General features: G+C 36.2%; 2 protein-coding genes across 4 annotated transcripts in view; one reads left to right on the top strand and one right to left on the bottom strand.

Annotated features, from left to right (window-relative positions):
• Positions 1–10,609, top strand: part of TFG (trafficking from ER to golgi regulator) — a 42,855-nt gene extending 32,246 nt beyond the window's left edge. The window contains exons 6-8 of one of the 3 annotated variants that reach the window (XM_065876252.1): positions 363–503; positions 6,166–6,261; positions 9,770–10,609. In XM_065876252.1, coding sequence (XP_065732324.1) covers positions 363–503; positions 6,166–6,261; positions 9,770–10,152 — 620 coding nt within the window. In that variant the 3' untranslated portion in view covers positions 10,153–10,609. The remainder of the gene's footprint in view (positions 1–362; positions 504–6,165; positions 6,262–9,769) is intronic. The other 2 variants (XM_065876253.1, XM_065876254.1) reach the window with 2 other exon arrangements.
• Positions 10,610–12,071: 1,462 nt separating this feature from the next.
• ABI3BP (ABI family member 3 binding protein) overlaps positions 12,072–18,037 on the bottom strand; it is a 216,487-nt gene continuing 210,521 nt past the window's right edge. Inside the window, exons 64-68 of the mRNA XM_065875880.1 lie at positions 16,608–16,687; positions 15,786–15,815; positions 15,002–15,163; positions 13,586–13,708; positions 12,072–12,187 (exon numbers count right to left, since the gene is read on the bottom strand). Coding sequence (XP_065731952.1) covers positions 12,072–12,187; positions 13,586–13,708; positions 15,002–15,163; positions 15,786–15,815; positions 16,608–16,687 — 511 coding nt within the window. The remainder of the gene's footprint in view (positions 12,188–13,585; positions 13,709–15,001; positions 15,164–15,785; positions 15,816–16,607; positions 16,688–18,037) is intronic.

Genomic DNA, 18,037 nt, shown 5'->3' with positions numbered 1-18,037 from the left:
AAATAAATAAATAAATTTTTAAAAAAAAGAATGAAATGATACTTTTCATTGATCTAAGAATAGATTACATAAAGTGGTGGATACTTTTATCGCAGAGGTGAGTTTTGGTTTTTGCAGGGGGAGTTTAGGACTCAGGAATGTAGCACTCCACACTTTACAAGGAAGGATTTCCAGTTGTAGCTTTGGATTCTTGAGAGATTGGAGCAAAGGAAAAAAGTATATACATCAATATATAAGGCTGCATTTGGGTTGTGCTTATTCTATAGTACTTTTATTTTTAGTCTCTTAACCAAACTTATTATTGAGCTTGTTGGGGACAGGTCTTGTATTAGAAACTGAGCTGACTTTTCATGACCACCCAGGGCCACCCAGTGCTCCTGCCGAAGACCGTTCAGGAACTCCCGACAGCATTGCTTCCTCCTCCTCTGCAGCTCACCCACCAGGAGTTCAGCCACAGCAGCCACCATATACAGGAGCTCAGACTCAAGCAGGTCAGAGTGAAGGTAAAATAGAGCTTAGAGCGCATGTGCGGAAAGGTACATGTGCAGAAACGTTTATTATGGCATTGTTGGTAACGGTGAAAAGCTTACGTGTGCATTCATGCTATGAACACGGTTGTAAAAATTTTTGATGTACTGACATAGTATACTTTTGGGTTAAAAATACCAAATAGAATAATGTCAGGTATGCTTCTGATTATTGAAAAGGAAAAAAAGCTAAAAATGTTTAAAGCATAATATTTAGGTGCTATTTTATTCCCTTCTCCCTTCCCCTCTTGCAACTGTGTATTATTTTTGTAATTTAAAAAACAGAGGTAAAGCATAACATTAGTTAAGTAGTTTTTTTGAAAGATAAATAGCCATTTATATTTTTGTGCATTTAGCAATATGTCTTTTGTGGAAAAAGCAATGTATTTTAAATCAAACTTTTCTTCTCTAAATGATGTGTTCTTGGATGAGCAGTTTAATCTCTGGGTTTTTATATTCTCCCACCGTAACTTGTGAAAATTGGACTAAATCAGTGGTTTTAAAAGAGGGTCTTTAGTCCTGAATGAAATAGAACATAAAAGCTCAGTATTTAAAACAAATAAGGGGTCACTGCCATTGTTGAAGGGGATTGAGGGGCCGCAAGCTCAGGACAGCAGACACTGAGGTGCCTCATTGAAACCCTTGGAGCGCTGCAGAACGTCGCCTCGGGGTTACTCATCTAGGGTTCCTTCTAGATGTTAAAATGTTATTTCTTTGAATTGCCCATGCTTGTTAGGCCCTTTAAAGCCCTATGTTTTACTTTAAAACAATCACCAGGTGGTGCTCTATTTGCGTAAAGGGGCCAGGTGGTATGACAGGATGTATTTTCAGCACGATAAGCAAGTGACTGAGTTTATTAATCACATTAAAACAAACAAATAAACCCCCCAAAACAGTCTAAAATGAACCGAGCACTTTTGTAATAGATTTCTAATTATTCTGTGGTGGTACTTTTAGGTTTGTCCCATTGGATAAATGCTAGTGGTAGAGACCAGCAGGTGGCATTTTGCTGATAAATGAGTGGTTTGGGAAGAATTTCTTACTGCTAAAGCCTCTTCTCAACCAACTTTAGTCATAGTCTTTCCTTTGTACCAAGGTGCAACTGCCAGAACTGGCATAAGCTAGAACTGAGGCAGATGTGTCTGAAACAGGAAGAAGCAGAGTTTGGATATGATGGGAGTTTAATGGCTATGTCAGATGAACTAACATCTGTTTTGAAAAAACAAAAAATCCTATTTTAAGCCACGTATACTGTTGTAGGGTGACAGCTGGAAGGGTAATTGTACCAAATAGTGTTTGCTGTTCACTTATAAAGGAATGGGATTTAAGGTTCTGCTAACAATATCTCAACTTATTCTATCAGGGGTTTGTTTTAATGGAAAATTTATTTTCAAATAGGTAAAACTTTAGTAATATAAAAGGATATACAGTGGAAATTAAAAAATGCTGTTTCCCACTTCTGAGCCCCAGCAACCAAGTTCCCTTTTCTAGAGGCATCAGGTTGACACCATTTGGTGTGAATTGAATTTCTTTAGGGTGGCATTAATTGTATTCCTTCCTAAAGCCGTTACTTTTTAGTGTACATTAAAACATTGTAATGTACATTGTAATGAAGAATTTGTACAGTTATTAATGTGACATCAGTCAATAGATTAGCATTGTGGAGGTGAATCTCTAGATCAGTGTTGTCTAAAAGAAATACCATGGAAGCTACATGTAATTTAAAATTTTCTGTTAGCCACATTAAAAAAGTTTTTTAATGGTAAAATTAATTTCCATTATACATTTTATTTAATCCAGTATATCCAGTGTATCATTATTAAAAAGTTATTAATGTTCTACATTCTGGTTTTCATACTGTATATTGGAAATCTGGGGTGTGACATCAATTTGAAACACTTCAAAACACGTACAGCATATCACAGTTAAGACTGGCCACATTTCAGGTGTTTATTAGTGGTCATATGTGGCTAGTGCCTATTGGATAGCACAGCTCTAGATTAATGTATCAGTCATTTACAGATTCCCAAGATGAATTACAGGCTACTTTAATGAATGCTTTTTGACGTATGATATATAATGAGTCCCTGGCATCACCAGTTAGTTAGATCAACTGCTGGTTATAATTTCAGCAGAATAATCAACATAAAAATCTACTACTAATAATTAATAATAGCAATTTCTTAGAATAGAATATGAAATAATAATCTAAAATAAATAATTCTCAGTTATTATTTAAATTCCATAAAAGGGACCTTGGATTTGTACATTTTTTTCCCAAGGATTTTAGTCTTAATATGTTGTTCAGTTAAAAGGATCAACAAAATATTAAGCTTCATGAAAAGAAACAGAATGGACAGTATTATCCTTTTTCACCTAAGGCAGGTGCCTCTGTTACTGGAAAGCTATGTGCACTAGAGTAGTTGCCAAAAACATAATAAAAAAGGGGCAAGGATACAGAAAAGAGCACTAAAAGTCATCAAAGGCTAGGAAGTATTGCTGTTTGACAAGCTAAAAAGGTGACAAGGATATAATTGAAATCTGTAAATCATATGCCAATAAAATGGATAAGCTGAGTAGACTTTTAAAGTAGCTTTTATTATGTAAATTTTGAAACATGCAGAAGTAGAGATAGAATAATCAACTCTTCATGTTTCTGTCATGTGGCTTCAACACTTACTAATATTTTAGCATTCTTTTTTCATCTATCTTGCCTCTTCCACTCCCCTCTTTTCACTCAGTTATTTTAGTATGCATGTCTAAATGATACTCTTTTCTTTTTAATGTAATCACCATATCATTATTATACATAACAATATTGTGATTCTTTTTTAAACTTTACTGAATATGGTTGATTTACGATGTTGTGTTAATTTCTGCTGTACAGCAGAGTGACTTAGTTATATGTATATATATTCTTTTTCATATTCTTTTCCATGTGGTTTAAGTGATTCTTAATGTCAACACATTATATTTGAATTTCTGTAGTTGTCTCATAGTTACTTTATTACAGTTGGGGGCTTGTTCAAATTAGGAGTCTTACAACAAGGTTCACATTTTCCATTTAATTGTGTGTCTTTAAGTCTTTTTTTTTTTTTTTAATAGCTGTCAACCCTACATGTTTCTAAAGTCAAAACTATGTATGTTAATTAACTGTTGCTATGTTAACAATTTACGCCAAAACATAGATGCTTAAAACAACAAACCGTTATTATCTCACAGTTTCAGAATCAGGGAGACGCTTAGCTTGGTGGTTTTGGCTCAGGGTCTCTCATGAGCTTACAGTCTTCTGAAGCTTAACCTGCACTGAAGGATTCACTTCGAAGATGACTCCCTCACATGGTTGTTGGCAGGAGGCTTCATTTACTCACCACATGGATCTCATAGGCTGCTTGGGTGACCTCATGACAGGCAGCTTCCACCAGAGTGAATGATCAAGACAGTAATAGGAGATGGCTGTCTTTCACGACGTGTCCTCAGAAATGTCATTGTCATTTCTGCAATATTCTAATGATACGGAGGTCAGCCCTATTCAGTGTGAGGGGACTACACAAGAGAGTGAATACTCATGTGTTTATTGCTTGGTCTTTGCTAATTTTTGTATTGTGGAGTTAATCTTTCTAATTTCTAAAAATATAAAGGATACCAACCCCTTATCATATGCTATACATGTGCAGGAGTCATTGAGGGTCATCATAGAGGCTGGCTACCAATCTGTGTCACAAAGTTTAGTCCTAGAGGCCTCACCATTACTCTTTGCTTCATCCTATTCTCTTTCTCCCTAGGTAATATGTTTTATTGCTTTTACTTTTTTCTACCATTGACTCTTTCTGAAAATATAATACACAAAACGTAGCTTATATATTTTTTTCTCTCAGATCATAGCTTACTCTAAACTCTGTTGGCACCTTGCTTTTTCGCTTAATATATCCTGTAGCTCTCTCCTTCTTCAAGTATGTCAAGTTCTTCATTGTTTACAACTGAACACAGACTTCTTAATTTTCAGAATACTGTGACAGAGAGTGAGAGTCCTGTTTTGGACTTGAATGAAGTGTATTTAAAATAAGTAAAAGAAATACTTTGTAGAGATAGTATTTAATCACAGGGTCGGCATTTTCACAATGAGTTCGAAGCAGATTAAGAAAAAAATAGAGTGTGCACTTGCTTTAAGAATTGTTGTACCCTGTCATTTTTTTATTGAGGAAAATGATTAGGCTTTTTTGAGTGGGAGATCCTTAGGCTCACTGGCAGCAGTCTACTACATGGAGCTTTAATCTCAGACTTTTCGATGATACTAAGTTAATGTTTATATTAAACAAGGTAACATGTACAAAACTCCTTTTAAGCTAACGCTCTAGAGTTATGCCTGGGTTCTGGTGATGGTTCTTATTAGCTGTGATGTATTGACCCCAGGTAAGTTGCTTAATCTTTCTGTACTGAAAAAAGGATTGCTAATGAGGTTGATTTTTTTTTTTCCCCTATGTATTCATTGTGTGTTCTTTGCTCATTTTTGTATTGTAGAGTTAATCCTTCTGATTTCTAGGAATTAGAACCCACTGTCAAATGCTATGCATATTCCTCCCCTTTGATTATATTTCTGTACCAGATTCTGGCCACTTCTGTTCTAAAATTTAGTTATGAAATGCAATCTAGGATTAAGGCAGTATCTTCTAAAAGGTGGTTAACTTCTGTACTACCTTTTGTGCTATCAATAAATCTTGAACCATTAAGAAAGCATTTAAGAAACTTTTTGTCCGTTTTTGGTTGTATTTGGGAAGAGGATTAATAGCTTAAAAATAGTTAAGCAAATTTTATTTCTATCATAAAAAGCATACCACTGCTGGCTAGGAAATAATCTGGCTATCAATAAGGGCATAGCTCATTTAGTGCTGCAGTACGTAGAGCTGGGCACCCAGTCCAGTAGCGTGGGTTCTATCCTGGGATCGCAGCCTGTGAGCACTAGCTGCCTCCTGCATCTCAGTTTGAATGCCACTAGATAATGCATTGACTTTTTTTTAGTCATTGTCTTTTTCAGCCAAAAGCATGCTATTTACCTGTTGTCTTTTGATTAACAGCAGGCAGTTTGAATATTTTTTAAAGACTCAGCAACATAAAGTTGTTTTAAGGATTTAAATACTAGCTAGATATTACAGTGCAAGTTTTATTGCTCTCTAGGCATTAGATCTAGCTAAATCCACCATTAGAACAACTGTAAAGTAATAGCGATGATAAGGACATGAACCAGTAAACTCTTACGCGTTTGGAAATCACAGGAGCTATTAATGGTATTTGCCCCTTTCCTCAAATTTTTATTTATTGATTTTTACTGAACATTAGTAGTACACATCTGTTGACAGTTGGGTTTGAAAACATTCGTTTTTCTGGAATTTCTGAAGTAACCACTCATGTTATTTGCTGCCGATTAGAGTTCTCTGCAGTTATTCCACAGCGGGGTGGCCACACTTGTTAAATTGTTCATTCTTCTCTTCTTCATAGACAGAGGGGAACAAACACATTCTTGGGTCTTGGTTCTCAGTGTGTTTATGTGTGTGAATGGGGAGAGAATTAAATGTGCTTTGAAAGCGTTTCTCTTCTGCTGCATTAAACCTGCCTCTTTGCCTTGTCTTGTCTCTTTTAGGTCAGATGTACCAGCAGTACCCGCAGCAGGCTGGCTATGGCACTCAGCCACAGGTGCCCCCCCAGCCGACGCAGCAGTACGGTATTCAGTATGCAGGTGAGCGGGTGTCCAGAGGGAGCTGTCTCTGTACTCAAGAAACTTTAATTCTTTCCCCCTAATTCCTTGATTTGTTATAGTAGGTATTAAGTATTTACTTGGGGGGGGGGAATAACACTTGTTTTATTTATTTTTAAATATTTTGCATAAAAATTTTTACTGTAAATCACCATTTCAGTTTTCCAGTGGGCAGGTAAAACTTAAAATCATAGTAGATGATTCAGTAGTAACCTGTAGTATAAAAAAGTTTTTAATACAAAGTTACGTCCTACTGATGTGATGACTTACCTGCTGGGTGATGTAGAGCTACAAAAATGCAACATTTTTTCCTCCATTATATGCAACACATTATCCCAGTGTACTCTTAGTACCTATAAAAGCATTAACAGTTCCCTCATGGAACTTTCCATGGAACATGGAAAGAGGTGGTCTTATTAAATAAGAGCCAAATTAAGCTACATAGGTTTTTAAATCTCCCAAAAGTATGTAGGAATACCAAAAACAGGCCATAAAAGTAGAATTGTGTAAAACGTAATTCAGGCAACTAAGAACATAAAAATCTCTCAGTGTAGCTTTGAATACTGTGGTTATAATTCAGGTAATTTTTACATTTGTTATATCTGAGAATTTTGTGTTCAACTCTTGTTTTACAGTCAAAGATTTAAATATCAAAATTTCAACTGTAATTTTAGAAAAGTAGTAAGATTAACTCTACAAAAATGAGCAAAGAACATGCAGTAAACATGGGGGAAAACAGTCAACCTCATTAGCAATCCCTTGTGTACACATTATCTCATTTAATATAAACATTAACTTAGGTATCATCGAAAAGTCTGAGATTAAAGCTCCATATAGTAGACTGCTGCCAGTGAGCCTAAGGATCTCCCACTCAAAAAAGCCTAATCATTTTCCTCAGTAAAAATGACAGGGTACAACTATTCTTAAAGCAAGTGTGTGCTCTTTTTTTCCCCTTAAATCTGCTTGGAACTTATGGTGAAAACACCATCCCTGCAGTTATGTTTCAGAAACCATGTGGCCCCCAAAGCCTAGAATAGTTACTATCTGGTCCTTTACAGAAAAACGTTTGCTGACCCCCTGAATTAGACCATAAAATTCTACCATTGGAGTCTGACATATTTTAATACAAAGAACAATTTTTATTTGGATTGGATTTGCTGTGGAGTGATTTAACCTGTAACTACTAGTTTTTAATTATATAAAATAGGTGGAATGAATTTGAACTTGGACTATAATATTGGGGGAAGGTTATTTTTAGCATGCAGTCCTTTAAAGAAAATCTGTGTTACAAATTATATAATTTGTAGAAATAATAGATATTAGAGTGGGAAAGACCTAATTATCTAATCCAGGGGATTTCAGTCTTCACCATACTTCAGAATCACCTGGAGAGGTGTTTTTTGAAAGTTACAGGTGCCTGGGCTCTACTCCCAGCGATCTTGTTTTATTTGGTCGAGCATGGGACTCAGGCTTTTTTATTTTAAATGCTTTGCACATCATTCTAAAGTGCAGCCAGGGTTGGGGACCACTGATCTTGTCCCACCCACTCATTTTATAAATGAGACAACTAGGGTTCAGAGAGTTGTGATGCATCAAAGGACATGCAGCCATTTAGTGGGGGAACCAGACCAGAACCCAGTATCCTTGACTTTGTAGTTAATGACTTCCCTATATCATTCTACATTCTCCAACCATGACCAGGAGTTGGCAGACTTTTCTGCCATAAAAAGCTAGATAGTAAATATTTTAGGCTTTGTGGACCATATGACTCCTTGTTCTTTAAAATTCATTTATTCAAAGAACCACAGAATTTCCATTTCTTGCCATTTCTGGCAATTTGCACCAAAGTTACTCATTTATTTTGTTTTTCAAGGGAGGGGGGATGGTGGTGGGAGGAGGAGGGTATATACATACAGAGGTATTGCTATATTATGGTCAAAGACTAGTAGGTTGCTAATGAAACCGCATCTTAGGCCCTTAGGGGTTATTCCCTCTCTTGAAAAATAGATAAGGTTGTTCCCAGATGCTGTTAAAAAGCCAGTTTAGATTTCACGTGCCAGGATGAGAAGACAGCTTTTTTTTTTTTTTGCTCACAATCTTAAGTTGAATAGATATTTTCAGTATAAAAGCTGAGTCCTTCTGTTTCTCCAAAAACTTACAGTAAAAAAATTTTATGTAGAGGATAGGAGAAATTGTATGACGTCAAGGTTTCATCATGAATTGACTTCAGTTCAGTATTTAGATACTGCCATGAGTAAAATGCATTAGATATTTGATTTACTTATTAAAAATTAAGCTTGCTCTTAATGATTTTAGTCAGGGTCTTCACTGAGTAAAGTTTAGTTCTTTTCAAATTATTATCTCTGTATTTCTGATCCTGCTAGTCCTATTAACTTGAATTTGGGAGATATGGAAATAGTCAAGTAAATACTCTGCTTGGAGACTAAGTGGTGGTGGTAACATTGGACCATCTTTGACACTCTGACACTTTGGCAGTTTCCCTCTGTGACCTTTTCCAGTTTTATTCATGGACTGTGTCAGAAAGGTTTCTTTCATGAGTAAATTTTGAACCCAGGTTCAAGGTGAGTTCAGAATATACTCAAATTCATTCAATCCTTTTTATTTTTATTTTTTTAAATTCAGGGTTGTATATATTTTAATAATTTTCTTATGTATCTGGTATTTAATGCTGACAGGATTCCAGTCAATGGAGAGGTTTCATTGCAAGTAGCTGCAGGTGTGTTTCATGGTAGAGATAAAAGTTTTTAGTGAAGCAGACCTTTTATTTTAAAAGACTTTACATCCTAGTAACTAATGAATATAGATGTTGATTTTTGTGGGGCAATATGATATGCTTTCTGTGTGTTACATTGTTACTGCTAAGCCAGAATTTTGAATTGTAAAGGCAAAAACCTTTACATCAGATACCAAATCTAAAAGAAAGATTTTAAGGATTGTGAATATTGGCACTTAATGTTTATTCTTAAATGGCTTAGTTTTTAGAGTGAATAAACCTTAAAGCATCTCATTAGCACAATAAGATGTATTTGTAGCACCATTGTTTCATTTAAAAATATTCATTCTCTACAAATAAAATGTGTTTTTATTTGGTACTGTTATTAAACAGGCCCCTCAGAACCAGGTTAATGACTAGCTTTTGCATTAATTCCTGCATTTATCATTTGAACATCTACTCTATACTGGGAGTTATGCTAGAACAGGAATTTGCTCTCAGGGATTATACAGTATAGGAGGAGTTGAAGTAGAAGAAGTATATGTAGTGGTTTTAATTTTAGAGGGTTTACAAAATTGTCTAGAAAGTGCTTCTTGGATACTATGTGGTCTTGAAATATAGACTCTACTTGTTGCATAAATACTTAGGATTAAGTTTGTTAAATTTCTCATTTTTTTGGTCCATAACAGTAAGACTAATTCTCTGGAAACTGGTCACCAAAAGGAAAAATAAGATATGTACGTTTTGCCTTTTCAGCAGGCTACAGTCAGCAGACTGGACCCCAGCAACCTCAGCAGTTCCAGGGATACGGCCAGCAGCCAGCTTCCCAGGCACCGGCTCCTGCCTTCTCTGGTCAGCCTCAGCAACTTGCTGCTCAGCCGCCACAGCAGTACCAGGCGAGCAGTTACCCTCCACAGACCTACACTACCCAAACTTCTCAGCCCACTAATTACACTGTGGCCCCTGCCTCACAACCTGGAATGGCTCCAAGCCAACCCGGGGCCTATCAACCAAGACCAGGTTTCACTCCACCTCCTGGGAGTACCATGACCCCTCTTCCGAGTGGGTCTAACCCTTATGCACGTAGCCGTCCTCCCTTTGGTCAGGGCTATACCCAACCTGGACCAGGTTATCGATAAGGAGGCTCAGTTACACTGATGAATGTAGCTGCTAGCTGTTTGCCTCCCAAAAGACTCCAATACTACTCTTTTAATTTGTATTGAAGTTCACAAGTTTAAAAAGCAGAGCATTTTTTTATGATATCATTGTTGCTGTTAATTGAAAGTTAATTTGCTGGAAGAAAAAAGACCAAAATGAAAGTTTTTTTCCTCCCCTGCTTAAAATTGTAGCAGCTCCCTAGTTATTTTGGAACACTACTCTTACACGTGTGCAAAGTGATTGACTTTCTAGCTTGCCTTGTCCAGAGGATATTAAAATGCTAGGTTGAAGTTCAGCCATCTTACTTGGCTTTTTACTATTAACATGATGTACTAAAGTAGATCCCTTTGCGAAGACTAGATATTATGTATAAATGTAACAAACAAACAAACAAACATTGATTGATAGGTTAATAAAGAAAGATGATTGAATCCATTAGTGGTCTTGTAATTTAATTTAGTCATTGACACTATATGTGTGTGTGTATATATATATATATATATATATATAAATGAGAAAAAACACAAATCCTTATTGATGTTTTGGTCTTAAAATGAAGTATAGACCTTTTATCTTTTATGCCTTTCTTGTGAAACATTATATAATATTATTATATATAAATAAACACAATAGATTCAGTATTAAAAGATACAAGGGGGGGTTTGGTAGACCCTAAATAACTTGTGATTTTCCTTATAGAAATGAACCATTCATTCAGAAATGAAGAACTCGGTCTTAAAAAAACTACATCTCTTTATTGCAGAGTTTATACTTGTTTGAAAAATATAAAATGAAGTATTGATAAAACTGAAGCATGGTGAAAGGTGGTAAGCACAGAAAGGTCCTTTAAGGATGAGGGCAACAATGCAGCATTCCCATCTCCCTCCCCAAATGAAGGAGAAAAATACTTTTTTTTTTTTTTTTTTAACATAAAAATGAGATTTTCATTACAGGTTGGGTTAGACAGAATTACGAAAACAGCCTCTGATACATTCATTCCCTAGAGAGCTTCTGTGTAAACATATAGTAAATATCCTATAAAATGGCAGGGATCTCATCATGCATTATCCTTTTGTGCTTAGACTTTACAGTCAGTCTCTGTATACAGCTTGATTAGAATTATATTAAAAACAGTAGGAACACAACTGCTTAAAGGGATAGTTTGACAAATAACATTCAGACATTGTAACATGTTTATGGGCAGAGAAAGAAAAAAATATGTATTTTGAAACGCTATATATAATTCTCAATTCTGTTTATAACTGAAATGAAATTTACTGATTCAAACAAAATCTTTTCAATAATTCGCAGATATTTGAGGAAATGTATACTGTCATGAATGGTTAACTATTTAAACGCTTCAGAAAAGATACTCAGCTGTTGCTAAAAAGTTGAAGTTTAAATAAACGTGAATATTAGCACCTTTTTCCCCCAGATATATATGCTGAAGATAATTTGATCTAATAAGTTAAACCAAGTAGAGGTTTATGGAATTAACTCACCAGTAGGAAGAATACAGAATAATAGTAAGTATTTTTTAAAAAGTATATTAGTTTTTTGATGTTAATTTTGTTATAAAAGTATCTCAAAACATCATTACAACAGTGTGATAAATAATATACAAATGATCTCTTAAAATACCATGAATAGGGAGCCAGCTTCCCCAAAAATGTTATTCTGTTAATGTCAATATTTTGCTTTCTTTAAATGACTTTGTAAAACCTGATAAATATTCTTAGCAATCTTCCTAGTAAACATCTAATATTGCTATTAATTAGATTTTAAACTTTTATACATAGTAAACATAAGAGCTTTAAATGCATGTGACAAACACCATACTGTTTCCAATTATTTTTTGCCATGATGAAACAGAAGGCACTTCTGAACGTGATTGCAGCATCTACCATTTTCCAGGAATTGTGGTCCCACATTCATACCACTGGACATAATTGATTTGGGTGTGACCACCAATTTCTCCAAATTGGACAGGTTCCTGGCGAACTGCTCTGAAATAGCCTGAGAGAAAATAATTAATTTTAATAGCTGGTATGATATATTTTTGTCCTCAGTGCTCATAGGTTGAAGTGTGTCGTTGAATGCCTGAAGCTTACTCTAGGTGAAGCAGAGTATTTTAGAAAAAGGATAGTAAGAGAGGCCCTGGTGTCTTTCCTGAGGTGGTAATGGCTAGCTGAACATCAGGGACACTTGAAACTCCTTGACATCTGCCTTAATCTAGGATGGGATGGTTGGTAGTATTTGAGGGAGAAACCTGAAAGGGGGCAGGAGTTGGAGGGGTTTCGTGTTTTGTTTGAGTATAACTGACCAAGTTCAGTACACACTTTGACCTACGTAAAAGTGTACTTTCTGTACTTTACAGCCTAGTGGTGGTCTATAAAGTTACCTGGTTAAAGGAGTGTTGTACTAAAATGTTAGGAAACAAAAGAAGGGTTGGTCTAAGATTGCTAGATTTCTCAGAACTAAAGTTTGATGAAATCTTCCTTCAAGGACCCTACACTAAGTGATTAAAATTTTTGCTGTGAATGTAAAATGTTACAGAAATAGACACAATTTACAGTATATGGTATATCCGGTTCCTGTGAGGCAGCAGTTTCAATTTTCTGATAATGAGTTCACAGATCTTATTAAGTCACCTTTTAGTGTGGTTGGTATTTTTAGTGCCAGTGACCAAAATGTGATGCTGAAAAGACTAGTCAAATAATTTTAAGTATTTAACAAACCCCTCTTGGTAACTCCTGAGTAACATGGATGTGTAATTTACCCTTTCTTACCCTACCTGGACAGGGATTAAATTAATTTTCAGTCTTTTCAATTCTTACTAAACAGCTTGGTGCTAATGTGTCCGTAGCAAGTTACAGTGGTTAGTCATTTCTCAGCAGAATTCTTCTATTTTAATTGTATTTATAGAATTATTTATAAGGCAAGTAACATTCTTTTTTCCTTCTACAGTAGTAGTAAAGCTTTGAATTTCTTTAAAATTTTTTAAAAAGGAATAAAAAAAAATGCCTGTGTGCTCGGTATGACAAAAACCATAAAAGTAGTGCATGAATGATTTAAGCTGGGGAAATTAAGCTGCTTTTTTATAGCTGTTTTTAAGCTGCTCTTTTATAGCTGCTTTTGAAAATTCAGGTTTTCTTAAAGTAGAATGGATTTATATAAGATGTTCTGTAATTCCCCTCAGCTCTAAGGAACAGAGTCTTAAGGAATGGGAGGAAAGTGAAGAAACTTCTATTAAAGTCTTCATGTTAAGGTCTTATGTGGGAAGTCCTTTTTCCTAGGCAGATAGAGTAGTAGTACTACAGAATTATTTTTAAAGTGATTGATTTTCTCAGCTTGAATGTTTTTTGGGTTAATTTGTAAAAGCCTCTTACTTACGAGGAGGCTCAGAAAACATACCTTCTTTGGTGGGTAACTGGTCAGAAGAGAGTTGCTGTCCTGTGCGTCCATCTAAAAATGAGTCTACGAACTGGCAGTGATCTTCTCCATGGCCTCTCTGATCACCTATGTTATAAAATTTTCCTGAAAAAACAAATTAAAAGGATCATGAAGTATTGCTGCCTTTGATATGGGAGGACTCTGAAATAATCAAATTGTTTCAAATAATCTGTCTTCCTTGTTCTTGTACTTCTCCCCCCTTTCTTTCCAGTTCGAGCCACCAGTGTTCCTTGATTGAACTATGGAGTCGTCTCCCAGCTGGCGTCCCTGCTTTCACTCTTGCTTTTCCCTATTTTTCCTCCCCTCCTCCTTTCACAGATTAGTCATCTTTTAAAAACGCAACTCAGATAGTGTTACGCCCCTCCATCAATCTCTCCAGCAGTCTTCTGTTATACTCAGAATAAAACCCGGGAGTCCTTACCTGGTTTCCTAGCTCCGCACGGTTTCATGCTGCCTGATCTTCCCCTTACTAAGCCTCAGCCACACTAGTGGAACCGGCGAGGCATTTTCTGCTGCAGGTCTTTGCGTTTCTCTTCCCTCTACCTCTGGTTCTTTATCCCTCGATCTTTGCGTGGTTGGTTCCTTCTCATAGTTTTCTTCTCGGCACAAGTGCTACCTTTTGAGGGGGGTGCTTTTCGTAACCATTCTAACTAAAAGAGTTTTCATTCAGCCATTGTTTTCCTCCATTTTCATTCCATTCAGCCATTTTCTTTCACCCTTTTTTTTTCTTCAGAGCACTATATGAAATTCTTATTTACATGTTTGCTTTCTGTCTCTCCCTGCTAGATTGTAAGCTACAAAGAGCAGGAACGTGTCTTATTTCCTGCTTTGTCCCCAGCACCTGGAACAATGTCTGAACAAAGCAGATAGTTCTGTTGAATGATTGAGCAAATGTCTACCTTTCTATGTTGGGCCAATCTTATTTAAAATTTTTGCTGTATGAATATGAACCCACTGAGTCTGGAGCAAGGGGTTATAGCCCTTCTGGCTCAGTGTTTTAATCTTGCTCTTGTCTCTGACAGACTTAAAATCTTAAATACGTCATACTCCTTCCATGATTATTGTTAGATACTCTTTTTACTACCAGTAGGCTTTTTATCCTGGGTTGGCTGTAACAAAATTGAGCTCGGATGTGACTAGTTTTTCTACATTCAGGTTTGCCACGATGGCACCGTTTCAGATTGCATTTTAATTATTTACCTTCTTATAGCATGTCTCAAATCCTAAGATTCCAATAACATCTTGCTCAGAAAGGAAACTTGTATTTACATCACACCTTCGTGTCTGGGACTGTCCATAGAAAAGGCTAAGTTACAGAATGCTGCAAAGCATTTCCTGAAGGATAATCCTCAAAACAGAACTGATGGCCGTGCTTACCTGTGAGGGAGTCACTCAGATAAATCTTGTATCTGAGAGAGTTGCACAGCTGCACCCCTACAAACTTTTTATACCACGTCCTTTTGACATACTGTTTGCCCTTACATTCTGAGTAAGAGTCTGAATTAAAGGGTCTTTCAGTCCAGATGGCATCTCTTCCTGCTGCATAAGGAAAGCACATGGTTTGAGTTTAGTATTTGACTTTCGGTCCTGAAGAGTTGTCTTAAAAGCTTTTAAAAAACCAGTTTGCCAAGTTCATTGTCAACCTGCTGATAGCTGGTTTTCTCCAGTGCTAAATATTGGAGCCAAAAATATAGGAGTAAACCCCCAATTAAATTTCCATCAATGATGAGGTAAATCTTGGAGCAGTATGTGTCAGAGTTGACTAGCCTCTGCAGTGCTCAATGTAGAACAGCATCCCTTTAGGAGCAAATTTAGGTTTCTTTTTTTGCAGCATATTATACAATTTAAACAGTTGCTTTAATGTGACTTGTTATTAAAAGTGGAAGTGAGGGTCCTGTATCTTGACTTAATTATTAAACAGAAAAGTTGAGCTAGTCTGTTACAAGAATGGAAAGCAGGTTTTAAAATATTCAACTTGTTCCTGAAACAACATAGGCTGTCAATGTTACTGAATGTTTTAGGTAAGCATTCATACCTGATTGATATTCTAAGAAGACTAAATGGACTAAAGTGAAATCATGACTAAAATTCTACCACGCCCGTTTAGTTGAATCACTGTAGGAAAGCGTGTAGTTGTGTTCTCATCCAGGTAGGTACTTACCAGAAACTGGCTCACTCACTCTTGGGTCAGCTAAGGAGAAACAGCAAAGACAGAGTCAGAGGTTATTAGGTAAGTCCCAGTGTTCCAGTGACATAGTGAAGAAGATGGGTGCTTACAGTTGTTAAGGAATCTTGCAAAACGGTACACTCTTACTAAAGTCCAAATTTGAAAATTGTATATTTTGTTTTGGGAATTGTTCTCCAGTGGAGAATCTCCTCCGCCACGTACTCAGCTGTATCTTTTATATGTGATTTGTGTAGTTACTAGTTTTCATTGCTGTTCTAGATTTTACTTCCATTTTAAAATCTTCCTCTTTTAGTTTCATAAAAAAAACTATTGATGATAAAATCACCAAGATGCCATGAACTGCATTTGGTGTACAAAATTATACACTAATGCTGTGAGTACAGATGTATCTCATTAAGGAATTGAAACTTAGGCCAAATTAGAAAATTTCACGGCTGTTCATCATAAAAAACTCACATGAATTCCCTTTCTGGATACTGTGGCTGAGCGTCTGATTCTGATTCTAGGCACAGATTCTAGGCATAGAGAGGAGCATTCATGCACTATTGAGTATAGACTGACTATATGCGTTTTTTCTTTTAAACTGATATGCCTAATGTTTTTCTGACATCAAGATAAATGAGGAAAAACCCAAGGGGTGTTTCCTTAAGGGTACCTTCATCAGTTTGCTTTTTCAAATGGATGGTTTTTTTTAAATCAAATGCTTTACCCAGTGTTTAGCTAGGTTTCAAACAAGCTATGCAAAACATGGTGACCCTTTATATCCTTGTTAGGAATTACTGCTGATGTGATTACCTGATTCAGTACTGAATGCCACCGTGTTGCTGGGTGGGCCTTCACCAAGTGGGTTTTTGGGTTTCACCTGGAACTCATAGCTGTGTAGGGGGGAAAAGAAACAAACAGAAAACAGAAATAATGTTAAGTGGTAGGAAACAAACAATTTTCTTGTCATACCGACATTCTTCCTGATTCTGTTTTGAAATCATGACAGTGAATGGACATATGTTCTAGAAGAAGCTTCAGGAAAGAAAAATTCCTTTAATTCTACTGTTCAAACGGCTTGTCTAATTGTTTTCTAGAAGAAAAGGGTTAAGTTAATAAAAAAGATTGTTGTCTTTTAAAAACTCCAAATTAATAGAAATAGCTGGGCAGGTTGCTGATGGACATACAGGAAAAGAGGTATGTGGTGGACCCAGGCTAATTCCAGTAACAAGGAGCCTCAGTTTCCTTCAAATGTTTAGCTACTTCCTGAGAGCGCAGAATAAATTCCTTTTTATTCCTTATTATCCCAACCCTGGGTATAGCCATAGACTTAGGCAGTGTTCTTCGTTGTGGGGTTTGAGCTACCCATGTCAGAATCACATGATAGAGCTACACTGGGGAAAGTTTGTTTAAAGTGCAGACTTCTTGTTCCATTCTAGCTACTGAATCCCTTTTTGAGGGGTTCCAGAGAGGTATTTATAATAAGTTCCTGAGGTGAATCCTGTGCCCACTGACATTTGAGAACTACTAGATAAGCTATGGGAGCAGATGTGCATGAAAATATTTTGTTGCAAGAAGTTCCTGGTTATATCTCCTGGAACTTGGGTCTTCTGTGGATCATAGGAAGCCACGATATATTCTGAATAGGGGCATGGTAGTGTCCTTCTATAAACTAGATTTATATGGGCCAGGCCCTTAACCCTTTATGTTAAAAAAAACAAAAGACAAAATAAGCCCATATCCCTTGCAGTTATGTTTGATTCTGTCCTTAAGAATTATGCACTAAATTACTATGCAATATTTGACAAATTTCATCCATAGAATACTCAAGCAGAGCAAACCCTTTTAAGTTCAAACAGTAAAGCTATTTGCTGTTTGTCTGAAACGAAGAGTTCCTTTCAGTAGCAGACTTAGCAGGAAAGTAATTTTGAATGTAAAACCAGCTTGAGTCAGCTGATAGAATTGATTGAGTTTCAAAATTGTGAAAGACTTTTGGGAGATAATTCCTGTTTTTAAAAAGTTTGTAATTGACTAAGAGTGCAAAACACAAAAAATACTTTAGAAAAAAGTGAAAAACAGAAGGATGACAGCTCTTAATTTGGTACAGAGGATACCAAGTGAGCAATAACAGAAGTTTCTGGTGCTCAAGGAGTCAGATTTTTGACCATTGAGGTACTGCTGGAATCTGTAAGGAAGACAGATTCTAGCATTACAATGTGAACATTTTTTGAGTGCCTACTATG

Source organism: Phocoena phocoena, chromosome 4, assembly GCF_963924675.1.
Source record: "Phocoena phocoena chromosome 4, mPhoPho1.1, whole genome shotgun sequence".
In the NCBI taxonomy this organism is placed as follows: domain Eukaryota; kingdom Metazoa; phylum Chordata; class Mammalia; order Artiodactyla; family Phocoenidae; genus Phocoena; species Phocoena phocoena.
The sequence above is the reverse complement of the archived record's forward strand: the minus strand, read 5'-3'. Positions and strand labels throughout refer to the sequence as shown.